We start from the raw sequence: 15016 nt of genomic DNA on the forward strand, positions 1-15016 counted from the left end.
AAGCTATGTCACCATCTCATTATGATTTTCTCCTCCTGAGGCCTTATGAATATCCTTTACTTGGTATAACCATTCTTATAATACTTGGGAAGAGATCCATCTCTTTCCATGCCTTATGGTACCCACCGAGGCCCATCCCTTATCACATATGTATATGTCATTAGCTTTGACTGCATATATCGACTTTAACTTTAACTATGCATATATAACTTAAAATGCTAATTGTGAAAAGATGTTTCATTATAACACACCAAATATAGTATACTTGAACATAGCAAAATTGCAACACGAAGAACTGTTGAACATTCCATAGTGTAATATTTAATTTTTTAAACATGCTAAGTTACTAACATAAACATACATATATGAAATTTCTATCAAAGTTTCAAAATTCATTGTTCAAATATGAAATATGATATATCATAAAGATGATCATGATTACAATGAGTAGAGTAGCAATATATATTGAATCATGGTCAATATCACAATGAGTACAAAATGTCAAAACCTAAAATTATGTCAAAGTGTAAGATGTTACGAATGTAATTGGTAAAATACTTGCTTGATATTAACAGAGACCGAAAGGTCAATTTATACAAAAGAAAGAAAGCGGAAACATTGTAAAGAATAGAAACATTCTATTCTAGAGAAAGCAAAAAACTTAAGCAAACTAAAGCTTATTAAATATTTACAATAGATAACCATTAACTAATAATAGATGACTTATCTATTATTGCAATACCCTCCCTTAATGGTTAATCTATCTAACACACCAAGCTGTCCATTGAATTTGACAAACTTATCAGGACCAAGAGGCTTGTTGAAAATGTTTGCAGTCTGACTTGTGGTAGGAACATATTGCAAATCTATAGTCCCATCTTCAACTAGCTGTTGTATGTAATGACAGTGAACATCCACATGTTTGGTTCGTTCATGGAAGACTAGATTTCGCGCTAACTTGATAATGCCTTCGTTATTAACAAATAGAGTAGTCGGTTCTGCTAGTGCAATCTGCATATCCCCAAGCATCCGACAAAGCCAAACAGCTTCACATCCTGCCTTAACAATCCCTCTGTATTCGGCCTCTGTAGAAGAGAGAGAAACTGCTTGCTGCCTCTTACTGGTCCATGTGATTACACTGGATGCCAAACTGAACACATATCCAGGTGTTGACTTTTTATCATCAACAGAGCCTGCCCAATCTAACTCTGTGAACCCACTGAGTTTAGGATTAGAACTTTGAGAGTACAGAAGTCCATAATCTGAAGTGCCCTTCACATAATGAAGCACACGCTTTGCTGCCATCCCATGATCAGCCTTAGGAGCTATCATAAAGTGTGAAATATAGCTGACTGCGAAGCTAATATCAGGACTAGTAGCAGAGAGGTAGATGAGGTTGCCTACTAGTTGCCTGTATGTAGTATCATCAACGGAAGGAGAGTTAGACCTTGCTAATAACTTGAGACCTTTCTCCATAGGTGTAGTTGCAGGTTTGCAATCCTGCATTTGAAATTTGTCTAACAGGGCCTTGGCATATTTGGACTGAGAGATGAATATACCAGAAGACTGTTGCCAAAGTTCAACAACTAGGCAATAATGCATAAGCCCAAGGTCAGTCATATCAAAAGACTGGCATAAATTTTGTTTGATTCCTTGAATCAAAGATGCTGAACTGCCAGTGATGATCAGATCACCCACATAAATAACCAAAAGGATGATGTCATTGTCAGTACTCTTGATGTTCAGATTTGAGTCTGAAGAACTCCTCTTGAAGCCTTGATCACTGAGGTACTTATCAATCTTGATGTACCCTGCCCGAGGGGCTTGCTTCAAGCCATAGAGAGCATTTACCATTGTGAGAACCTGATGGTCTTTACCAGCAATCTTGAAACCAAGAGGTTGCATCATGTAGACCTCTTATTCGAGATACCATTCAAGAAAGCACTCTTGACGTCCATCTGATGGACCTTTCAGCCAAATTGTGTTGCTATGGCTAGGACTAATCTGATGGTGCTCATCTTTGCAGTAGGAGCAAAGGTCTCCTCATAATCAATGCCCTGACGTTGAGAAAAGCCCTTTGCCATTAAATGAGCTTTGTACTTATCCAAAGTACCATCCGACTTGTATTTGATTTTGTAGACCCATTTGCAGCCAATGGGTATCTTCCTTGGTGGAAGATCAAAAAGGACTTAGGTGTTGTTCTTCTGCAAGCTCTGGTGTTCAGATGTCATGGCCTGTTCCCACTCTAGAATTCCTTTAGCCTCGGAATATGTTTGAGGTTCAAACACTGTGAATGTTGGCCATGAGAGCAAAGTTAACAGAATCTATAGTTCTGCTATTTTTTTGAGCAGTTCTCCCATCAATGAGCTCATCATCACGAAGATCAGCAAGTGTCTTAGCCCACCACTTAGGTCAGATAGGAGAATGATCAACATTAGTACTAGGAGATGCTTGATCAGCAAGATCCTCATCAGAAGAATCTGGATCAAACTTAGGTAAAGCATCTACAAAGCAAGTTGATCCTATAGGAGAAGCCGGAGGTGTCTGTACAGGCATCACTGAAATAACTGGAACTGCAGGAGCTACTGGAGCCCTTTCATCAGGTGGACTTAATGGAAGCTGAACTCCTAAATCATGAGCCATCATAGGCTGGTTTGTTGGATCAGGAATAGGAGAAACAGGGATGAAAGATCCTCGTTGCTCATCAAAGACTACATCATGATTGTAGATGAGACGAGATGTCTCAACATTGATCATGCAGTAGGTGTTATGAAGACTACTATATCTAGCAAGCATGAGATTCTGACTCTTGGCATCCAACTTGGTGCGTGACGCATCAGGAATCCAAACAAAAGAAAGGGAGCCAAAAACCTTCAGGTGATTGATTCTGGGCTTGCGACTTGACCAGGCCTCTTTCAGAGTTTTACCTTTGACTGCCACTGTGGGTGACCAGTTCAACAGATAAACTACAGTGTTGACTGCGTCTGCCCAAAATTGCTTCGGAACATGTCTGTGTTCGAGCATGGAACGAGCCATCTTGGTGATTGTCTTGTTCTAACATTCAACTACACTGTTCTGTTGTGGCGTGTGAGGTGTGGTTAACTAGCATTTGATGCCATGTGTATCCAAGAAGCTGGAGAAAGCATTAGAACAAAATTCCCCCCATTATCTGATCTAAGAGTAATAATAGATTTCTCAAACTCTTTTTCAACTAAGGGTTTGAACTTCTGAAATACAGGAAATGCATCTAATTTCTTTTTAAGGAAATGCACCCACATTTTTTTACTGAAATCATCAACAAACAATAGGAAATACTTGGACCCAAGAACAAAAGGAGTGGCCATACCCAAGAATAGGAGTGGCCATAAGGCCACAGATATTGGCACGAACAAGCTGAAGTACCTGAGAAGCTCGCCAAGAATCGCCACTAGTGAAAGGGGTGCGATGTTGCTTCCCAGCCTGGCATGTGTCACAAACTCCAAGGTGTTGAGTCTGAATCTCTGGCAATCCAAGAACAAGCTCATTCCGAGCAAGCTGTGAGAGATAATGCACATTTAAGTGCCTATATCGTTGATGCCAAAGTGTGCTGACAGAAGATCGCCGAGCAACCATAGCTAAGTCTTGAGAATCACCAGAATTAGTAAGTCTGAAAAAACCATGATCCTCGAGACCCACTGCAGCAGTAGAGTTAGTCGCTCAATTAGTGATGGTGCACTGATGTGAACTGAAGGTGACTGCTAAGTGTGGAGAATGTCATAGCAATTGACTGATTGAGAGTAAATTTAGTTCCATCCCTGGAATGTAGTACACATCAAGGAATATGAGATTCCTTCCAACAAACTGAATCTGAATGCTGCCTTTACCGACAACCATGTACTCTTCTCCACCACCAAAAATAACAGAGTTTGAATAAGGCTTGTAGTGAGTAAACAAGTCTTTGTTGCGAGTGAAATGACGAGAGACACTTGAATCAATGTACCAGGCAGATGACTTCACATGATCTGCAGGTCTTTTAGCCATGAAGGCGTAAAAGGCAGATTCTGCCTGCTCAGTGTGCTCAACACTGTTTGCTTTGGGCTACAAACCTGATTGCTTGGACTGTGCAGCTAAGCGTTTCCAACATTCAACCTTCGTGTGTCCAAACTTGTGGCAGTAGTTGCATTGAATGTTCTTCTTTCTAGAACCATCTGATGCTGGAGCAAAAGACTTCAACTGAGATGGTTGTTGAAACTTGCCTTTATCCTTCTGAAAGGATTTCGCAGCAAAGGCTTGCTCGGTGGAGGTGGAGGTGGAGTTGCTATCGAACTATTTTTCTATTGATCTTGCTGAAGCAGCAGTGTGCAAAGATCAGTGAACTTTAAATCAACACCAGTAGATGTGGTGTTGAAAGTCTCGATAAAATGCTTATAGGGTTTCGGTAAACTTCGAAGAGTGATAACCACAATATCCTCTTCCTCCATCTTGCGACCGATGGCAAGTAACTGATCACGGATTTCCTGAATTTGATTTAGGTGTGCCTGGAGCGAGGTGTGCTCATCGATGACAATAGAAAATAAAGTGTTTTTTAGAAAGAATGCTCTGCTTTTCTTAGAAGTCTCATGAAGACCTTTGAGATGTGTCTAGATCTTGGCAGTTGTTTTATCAGATGGAATTTGAGAAAGCTGATCATTAGCCACGGATAATTTGAGAAGCATCACTGTGTCTCGATTATTCAGATCCCATGTATCTTGATCAGGACTCGGAGAAGTCAGATGCTTAGTAACACCCACAACAAGTTGATCGGTGTTCTGATATTCAAAAATTGCGATGATCCGCTGCTTCCAGGTGCCATAATTTTGACCATTGAATTTGGAGTTATGCTCGAGCAAAAAATTTGTCAGAGATGCCATGGCACGTTTTTCAATGAAAAATTGTGAAAATCTATGAAGGCACGTTCTTTGAGGCAAAAATACGAAAGACAAAGAAGAATCGGAGAGTGACCCAAAAGAGAGCTTGAAAAATCCAAAAGGAATATGTTGTCGTTTTTTGGATCCATTGGCTAAAAAATTGAAGCACGAAAAATGAGGCACCCAAAAAAAAGGACAACTCAGTTGAGCTCTCGAAAAACCCACCAAGAATTTGCAAGCAAAAATAATTTCCAAGCTCAAAATATAGGGTTTCGTGCAAAACCCTAGCCGACGGCTTAGAAGGTTGGATTTGCAGAAGAATGGTGGTTTGTTGGAAAAAAATTGCTGATCTGCTTTCCAGAGCATGATTACAGACTGAGATGATGCTTGAAAACAGTAGGTTCCCTCCAAATAATGGTAGATGTGGCAGGAGCAGTTGTTTTCTTGTAAAACGCAGAGCTGTGAGTCGTTTTTTTGTAAAATCACATGGGTGTCTTGAATACAAATCATGCTGCGACTCTGGTCTTTTTCAACTCGCCTGTGATTTGTAGTAAGAAAACGACCCTTTGGAATCGTGATGTGTAGACAAATCGACCACGATTTGTAAAAAAAAGACCACGATTTGTAGACGAGCCAAGGTTAAAAAAAACGTGAGTGGAGAAAACAGGTTGCGGACGAAATTCTTTTCCTGTGGCTTTCCTAGCTCGCGATTTTCAGCTTGATGATTTGTTGTCCAAACAAAAACCCTAGCCGGGTTTTTTATGAAAGATCAGAAATAATTTTGAAAAATCTTAACAAATAATTTCAATAGAAATTATAAATTTTTCGAAAAAATTTGAAGTATTTGCTCTAATACCATATTATAGAAGTAATTGGTAAAATACTTGCTTGATATTAACAGTGACCGAAAGGTCAATTTATACAAAAGAAAGAGGCGATGTTTGGTTAGGAAATGATTGTAAAGAATAGAAACATTCTATTCTAGAGAAAGCAAAAAACAAAAGGAAACTAAAGCTTATTAGATATTTACAATAGATAACCATTAACTAATAATAAATGACTTATCTATTATTGTAATATAAGAATGAGAGGTCTCTAATCATCCCCCAATCCGAAGTTCTCATCACTAGAACTATTGGATGCAAACGCCTCATGGTTGAGGTTTGCAAAAGGAATACCAACTAGCCCTACATCAACTTTTGCTGCACCCTTGTCCTCATTGATCTGAGATGGATCCTTTGGCTCTACATCCCATCGTGTTGCTGAGCTTTCTTTGCACCTTTGTGTCTTGTGAACTTTGATAAACAAGACACCGTGTACAACAACTAGCTTCTCCACTCTCTTAGAGGTAAGTTTGTTCCTCTTAACAAAGTGGATGAAGCTTTTGTGAGAAAATAAAAAAGCTAAAACTCTAAATTTCTAAAATAATAAATAATAAATATTAAAATTAAAAAGCTTCAATTGGTTCTAAATATGAGAAACTACAAACTTGAGAAAGGAATCTAGTGGTTAGTGTGGTAACCTTTGCACTCCTGACATTTCCACTACAATATGGGATCTTTTGTTCTATAGTTCTAATATCCATCTTTGCCAAATTTGAGTATCTTGGAAGATAATAAGTTGTACCATAATGTCATGTTTGATAAACATACCCAATAGTAAAACTAAAGTTACTAATCTCTAGATAGTAAATATTAATAATTTAATAACAAATACTAAACTAACAATTACCTGCAAGAGTAGCAAATTCTATCAACTTAGAGCAAATCTTATTAACATTCTCAACATCAAACATCTTACCCAAATGCACTGCAAGAACCCGACCTTCACCTTATCATTTGGAAGTGGTGTAACTCTACCAGGCCTAGGAATGTACAACTTAGGATTCAAAGCATAGGCAGCCATGTGGAAAGGAGTGTTTAGCTCCTCCCACTTGTAGTGAATGATAGGCCAAATGTGCTTAATATAGAATGCTAGAGAGGGTTCTCTCTCACACACAACTTGCATCTAGCCAAGCATGGAATCAATGCACTTATAAACCTCTCCACAAGTGGGTGCATCCCCATCACCATCTCTGATGACCTCAAAACTGTAGAAATGATGAAGAGTATGTATATTGTATCAATCTAAACCTAATCTCTCTCCAGTTCTCATTCATTCTCTTCCACTGCTCTGTTTTGGACTCAGCCCACTGATTCCAGTCATGTGTCATATCCATGAGTTGTAGTGGCTGTTGCAACTTGTAATATGATGCAGATCTAGTCTCAACTAGTTTCAGGAACTCCTTCGTGAATCCCCTAAAGAGTGCATGTGAAGTGTGGTGATTGCAGATAAACATCCATACCTCTCTTGCATCATTAGCCACTAGTTTAATCTAGTCAATTTTCCCCATGTCCTTGAGTGCATTGTGCATGACACACACACAACATAGAGTCCATCAAATATGTCTATAGGCTGCCTCAACAAGCTTCCCTACAACGTTTGTGCACGTGTTGCATATGTCACTACTTGGACTCCATTTTGTGGCCCAACTTCTTCAATGGCCTCTCTAAGGATGTGAAATTGAAAATCAACATCTTTATGGTGCCCTAAACAATCTATTGCTCCTAGACAATTTGGCCCTCAATCCATGTGACCATGATGTTTATGTGTGGGCATTGTCTAATCTTTGTCCAACCATCCATAATTATGCTGCAACTTGACTCTATCTGACATGCCTTCATTTGCTCCATAAAAACTCCGACCTTGTTATACTGCCTATCCAAGATTGTGGTCCTCAATTTGTGCTCCAAGATTGTGGTCCTCAATTTGTGCTCACCTGGTGGCACAAATGATGGCCCTCCATCCTTCACCGCCATGGACATCATGTTCCTATAGTAAGAAAATCGAGCTACATTAAAAGGTGATGCCATTGGCAAAGAAGAATTCACTTGTGGCATCATCTAATAAATCCTTTGCGTGCTTTTTAAATACATCAGCAGTGGTGTCAGTAGAACTTCTTGCCTTCCTTTACCCCTTCTTGTTATCTTCTGAACTCTAAATGGAAGCTGAATCTGATGAAGTCCCTACTCTTCTGATGCAAGATCTGCATAGAAGTATCGCACTGCCCATGTAACTACTGAATAGCATGAACCTGTTGCTTACTAGCCAAAGATTTAGGCACTGGAACCACACTATTATGGAGAATACGCCACAGTTTGTTTGTTTCAATTCTATATTTCATATTTTCAGCATTTGCAAGGAATTTGCATGAACTCATACCATATCCAGTCCAAAAGAGAAGGTGTGAATTAACTGTAGTAATTCTGCCATACCATTATACTCCACAAAAATTACATTTCCATTTCTTTATGCCACCATTTGTAGTTGTAGAGAGTGAAACCCTGATTGCAAATTGTACTAGAGGGGAATTTGGATCATAAAGACCCCTAACAAACTGTGCCAACATCTCAAAGGGGTAATCAATAGAAGGTGCTCCTGGTGCAACATAAGGAGGTTCAGATTAGGCTTCTGGATCAGCTTCATGCTCACTATCTTGACTCTCATGCTCACTTCCCTGACTTTCATGCTCAGATAAAATTCTACTTTGACTTCCTCATGCAATTCCATGTCTTCGCCACTTTGACTAGAGGCCATTTAAACACTACATGTCACAAAATGATAGATTTCAGCCTAATTAGTGCCTTAAAATAATAAAAATAAATTTTAACGTGTTTCAGCCAAGTTTAGAAATTGAAACAAGTTTCAGCCTAATTTAATAACAAAAAATTTAACATAATGCATTCCAAATTTCAACAACAAGACTACGAAAAACTATCAACAACAATCTTAACTCAAACAATGCATTCAAATTTTAACATTTAGGTTTAGATTTGCTTTTTACAAAAATGAAAATCTGAAAATAAAACAAAGAAAATAGTTAAAATCCTACCTTGTGCTTGATGAATCACTTGCAAAATAGAATCTTTTTTCTTCTCTTGCTGTTCTTAATCTTGCAATCTCTTGCAAAATCATTCTCAAAGCTCTTTCAAACTCTTCTTCTCACTTTGCTCTCAGCTATTGCAAAAAAATGAATGCCAAATGGGAATGCCAAATGAAGTATATTGGTCTTATGAAGGCTTAGAGGGACCTATATGGGACCCACATCCTTTTAGGGTTCCCTAGGAACCAATTAAAAGAAAACAACAATGTAAAAAGAACATATATCTTGCTTATTTTTTATAACCTGCCAGATGGTCGCACCCTGTCACATCCCGGTTGCTGTGAAGGGATGCCTGTGAAGTTCGCAGGTACATGAATATCAAATAATGGAATGCTAATATTTTATTTTTGTGAAACATATGTAAACATGTACGTCAGTGTTAATGTTTTTTTGAATATTATATATATTGAATACATTGAAATGTCTTTTCGACTATCTAATTTTAATAGAACACCAATGTTAGTCTACATTTGTAATTTTTCCCTAATCAAGTAGCAGGTAGTAATATTTGAATATCATAGCAGTTCTTACAGAAAGTTGAAAGTAGTGACATTTACATTAAATTTATGTTTCATTGCTCTCCATGTAACCTCTATTTTCTATAATGCTTTGCACCATTTGTGCTTTCACTTTCTATATGGGGCATTGCTTCTATTTTTAGAATAGAAATTTGAATTTCATTTTTACCATAGCTTTGTCATTCTATGATTTCTGTTCTGCAAGGCATTTAATATTGATGTTTTAGTAAGGGCTGCTTGTGATTGCTTGAAATTGGTGGCATATGTAAAATTGCCTTCATTGTGTACTCATGGTTCCAGTCCAGGCATGTTCATGTTGTACTTGTTTTTTTGACTCATTGACACAAGTGTTTCGGCTGAAAATTTGTCCTGCTTTTCCTTACTTTGGAGCTTTCATAATGTGTTATATGTCCGCATTTAAAATAAATATTTTGTTCCTGACTATAATTTTGTACTTTTATACACATTAAAAGATTGTGGTGTTTTCCTTTCCACTAGTTAAGTTTTGCAATGAATCCACAATGGTCATGTGTCCTTAAGTTGTTGGTTTGGGGTTCTAATTATAATGGAAATTTGCGACATTAATTGAATTTTTGACTCAGAGGCCACACTCTTGAATTTATATGTTTCTTGTAAATAATGTCATTGGTATTTGTTTCACAGACCTTTCACTGTGCATATAAGGATCTATATATTTCTTCCTACATTAGGTTACTGAAAACATAATTTATGGTTTTGGTTACAATATCCTTGTTGATGAGAGGTTTTCTTCTAATTTTTTGGCAGGCTGTGATTACTGCTTCTACAATTGTTCCAACGGTGAATGGTACATCTTTGAAGGTTTCTCTAACCAGCTCTGCATCTCAAGGAACTGTAAGTTATAGCTGTTATGTCCCAGGTGTCGATATATATGTAGTGCACAAAACCACAAATTTAGGCACATTAAGATGTTATCAGAGCACATAGTAACTGCCTATGATTTTATGTCCACAACTTTTCTACCTTTACCTCTGTGTGGATTTAGCATGAAATCTTTTCTTTAATAATGGAAAATTAAATACAAATGTGGTAGGGGAAGTTTTGTTTTCTTCTATTGCAAAAACGCTATTAACTTTTCCTTCTGTTAGGGGAATCTTGCTTTGTGCAACTGAATAGCTTGTGTGCATTGGGCACTTGGAAAATGCCTTCTTAGTTGCCCTTTTTCCCTTTGAATTTTGAAAGAGTTTTAATGTTTCCCTCTAAGGAATGGCATTTTATTGAAAGTATCTACTTAAATGCTTGTAATATATGTTGGGTATCATATTGGAGTATTAATCCAATTGCCCACCTGCTCTAGTTTTCATTAAAACAACCCAATAAATTTTACATACAATCATTTATCTGATAATAATAAATGCTCTATGCTTGCCAAAATGTGATGCTTTTCATCATGATTTCTATACACCATTTTTATTATTTTCTTGTTTTAAAGCATTTTTTTAATGTCTGTAAATAGTAGACATGTGCTCGTATGCGTAATTAAATAACTCTCTAGGCATGTGTAATAGTTGTCAGATATACATGACAATGCTCGTATGTATTTACGTTTTGTTTTGGGTAGCTCTGTGTTTCATTATTGATTTGATCAAAGCACATACATGATTCAGCTTGTTTTTTCTGTCTGTTAGTTGTGAAGCTTGGCATTCTAATTTAGACTAAGCCCCCAAAAACTTTACAAAAAAAAGAAGTTTGTGATGAAATATAGACACAGAGAACAGAAGCTTTTGAAAGGTTATTGTTCAGTAATTTTTATCATTTATTATATTATCAGTAGGGATTTGTTTTTGAATTGATGGCTAAATGATAATCATCCTGTTGCAGAGTTTGCCCAGTCCCGTTTCTCAGCAGGGAAATACTACTCAAGAACAAGCGGACGACACAACTTCCCAAGAAAGTGTTTCTGATGTAAGGCCTCGAACCCCACCACCCCCAACAGTTGCTAATGCAGGAGGATCAGTTTCATCAGCAGCTTCTTCTGGAATTGCATCAGGGCAAAATGTTGGATTGAATCCAGTGTTGACTGTAGGAACCAGTACACTCCCTCGTGGTTTGGGTACTGCAAGTGCTTCTGCATTGCTTACAGGAACAGGGTCAAATAGAAGTGTTGCAGAAACAACCACTGTTATTCCATCATCACCTATTGGTCTAGTTTCTTCAGCAAAAGAAGATGATAGTGGTACCTTCTCTAGCCGTAGAATAACATCAGAGGTAGGATTAACAAGGGGGGGAGGCCGGGGTTCTGTTGTGAGTGGAGTTGGAACTACAACTACAACTTTAGTGCCACTCAGTTTAAGTGGGACTCCTCATTCAGGAAGTGTAATTGCTCCTGATGTGGCAAAGAGAACAGGTCTTGCAGGAGATGACAGGGTTGGAAGCAGTGGCCTTGCACAACAGCTTGTATCCCCCTTGACAGGACAAAGTAGAGTATATCTGCAACAAGTTGCCAAGATTCCTGATGGCACAATGTCAAACGACTCAAACAGTGTATCAGAGGGTGGCCTGATAGGTACAAGAATGTTTAGTACTTCAACTGGTGGCCAGTGGAGGCCCCCTAGTGCAAGCTCGTTTCAAAGTCAGACAGAAATGGTAAGATTTTATGTTTATTGCAAATATTATTTGCAATATAATTGTGCTAAACTATCTAATCTCATGGTTTATTTGCATACAATTGTGCTCAACTATCTAATCTTAGGGTTTAAATTGGATCCTTTAGATCTTTTGACATATTATATTGAGGTTCATATGCTATAGCTCAAAATTTCTTATAAAGAAGCTTTGTTGTGTACAGTGCACACAACATTATAGTTGTCAGTATTTAGCTACTTTTTTGTCTGCGTGACTTATTTCAATAATGAAGAAGTTAGGTTATATGAAAATTAGTTATGTTGATTGATTCTGTTGCTATTAATTTACTGGTGATAGTCTTATGCCTGTTGGTTTTAGGCATAAAGTTAAAATACTGCATGTAATCACAATTATAATATGCCATATAACAATGGGCTTTCACTTTTTTAAACATGAACAGATATTGCATGTAAGTTGTAACAGCCAACATTTTTCTATTGTGACAATTGTAATTGGTTTACTCCGAGATAATCTTAACTGTTTTAACTTATCAACTCATATATCTTAGGCCATTGTGGCCTCTTGTTGGACATTAATAAACTTATCTTACCTTATGTACATATTGTCAGTAATCTATTGAAGTCAATGGTCATTATTGGGCCATATATTGTATTCAAGCTATACAACCAACCTTTTCCACTGGTACATTTGTTGTTAACTTTGGGATCGCTGCAAATGTATTAGCACTGCCTGTTAAAAGTATGTGTTTTGCTAAGGCAGCGATCTCTTGTATTTATGTTGTGAAAGAGCCAAGAAGAGACATGTCCTTCTATGGAACATGTCTATGAATTGATTATCTAATTAATAGACAATTATAATTTAATAGTTATATATATATATATATATATATATATTTATATAAAATTAATTTCCATGAATCATTATTATATTAATCTCTCTCTCTCTCTCTCTATATATATATATATATATATATATATTTGTTATATCTCACATGATATTAATTATGTATATATTTATATATATATTAATAATTAATATCTTCAATAGTTTAGACTTGCAGGATTATTTGATTGAAGCTACCAAAAACAATAACACTCCCTCTCAGCTTGGGAGGATAAACACACAAATTTGATATTACCTCAGGGTAATATGAAGGATGACATGTTTAAGAATATCTTTGATCAAAAGATACGATAAGATATCATCTCATGATATTAGGAGTAGCGGCCTCAGAATATCAAGTCGCATGATAATCACCAAGTACTCCAAGCAATGGCCTCTTGAAAGTCAAGTTGCAAGATATTCACCAAGAACCTTAGATAATGGCCTCTTGAACATCAAGCCGCATGACATTTGCCAAGTATTCAAAAAATGTTAATAAGGTATTTGCACGTATCCTCAATGATGCTTACCATAGGAACATTCATGGTCTGTTTAGGGAACCTAATCTACCATGCAAGAAATAGTCTATCATGATCTACTTAGACATCATAAGATATCCATCATAATAGAAAATTAAGATCGTCACCTTTCAATAACTTCTACAGATACAAGTGATAATCATTTGGAAGTTGTCACCCCTCACAATGTACACAAAGACATTAAAATCATGTAGCCACACATATGGGTGTTCAGACTCCCTTTGAATATCTATCTTTTGAGCTCCTAATCCAATATTGCCTCTGATGAAGTGTCAGAGTCGCTCTGAATCTGATATCAATCTTCCTTTTCTTGCAAGAACATTCCTGAAAAAAAGGAAAAAGATCAAGGAAAATAGCTCCTATAGTACGTATTTATTGTAAGATCGTCACCTTTCAATAACTTCTACAGATACAAGTGATAATCATTTGCAAGTTGTCACCCCCTCATGATGTACAGAGGGGACAGACACATTAAAATCATGCAACCACACATGGATTTTCAGACTCCCTCTGAATATCAATCTTTTGAGCTCCTTATCCAATATTGCATGGGATGAAGTGTTAGACTCCCTCTGAATCTAATATCAATCTTCCTTGCCTTGCAAGAACATCCTTGAAATAAAAAGGAAAAGATCAAGGCAAATGGCTCCTATAGTACGTATAAAAATACAAATAAGATAGAGACTACATTGAGTAGATAAATGAAATACTTAAGGATAATAAATTCTTATCTGTACATCATCATCCTACATATAAGTTGCTCTGAATTCTTTACTCAATTTTTCGTAATATATTATATTGAGGAACTTACACATTTCCTATCTCCTTAGTATTCTTCAATAAGCTCTAGGACAATCCCTACATTTGCAATTACATATAAATATATATGCATCGCCTTCTATTGTTATTATTCTCTCCTTATTGCTCTTTACACTCACACTTTAGTTGATGTTTGTTAAATCCATTTAAACACTTTTACTGGGACTTATTTTGGTGTTGCCTTGCTTTTATTTCATACTCAAATTATTGTCTACGTATTCCTTTGGTTATTTATCTTTCCTCGTTGTTAGTAGCATGCGATTAACATGGGAATGATATTGTTCTCCTTTATTTCCTTACTAACTGTCGCTCTTTTGAACTGTCTCTTCCATCAATTCAATCGTATTCGGTGGCTACTTTGAGTTATCGATGTGGATGATGAGTTGTCATGCTCACTAGACTTTCTTCCCTCTTATCCTCAGTACTGTCAGGTAGCACATGCTGCTGGACACACATTTATCATGTTTTGACGTGGATACTCGGATCACGCATCATTTACTTCCTTGATTGCTTTTGTACAGTCTTCCTACATAGGTTGCTTTGATGTGTTTGCCGTTTTCCTGCTATGCTTCCTCGCTGACTGTAATATGCTTATCAAGGTATACTTAATAAAGAGTATCGACTATATATTTTATCAATGGCTTTGCTTCCATTACGTATTCCTTCTTTCGCTGGTCTCCACTGAATATCATCCATCGCTGCAACTAACCCACATTAGCCATTTGTTCTTGTTCTGGTCTTCTGTTCAATAAATTCTTCCTCATA

At 37.0% G+C, this 15016-nt stretch overlaps 1 protein-coding gene across 2 annotated transcripts in view; it reads left to right on the plus strand.

Moving 5' to 3' along the window:
• LOC149570445 (transcription regulator NOT2/NOT3/NOT5 family protein) overlaps nt 1-15016 on the plus strand; it is a 111699-nt gene that overhangs the window by 37556 nt on the left and 59127 nt on the right. For both annotated transcript variants that reach the window (XM_089823093.1, XM_089823094.1), the window contains exons 8-9: nt 10173-10259; nt 11247-12011. In XM_089823093.1, coding sequence (XP_089679219.1) covers nt 10173-10259; nt 11247-12011 — 852 coding nt within the window. The remainder of the gene's footprint in view (nt 1-10172; nt 10260-11246; nt 12012-15016) is intronic.

The sequence above is a fragment of the Cupressus sempervirens genome, chromosome 3, assembly GCF_028749045.1.
Source record: "Cupressus sempervirens isolate cs-2001-9-10 chromosome 3, ASM2874904v1, whole genome shotgun sequence".
NCBI classification, from domain to species: Eukaryota; Viridiplantae; Streptophyta; class Pinopsida; order Cupressales; family Cupressaceae; genus Cupressus; species Cupressus sempervirens.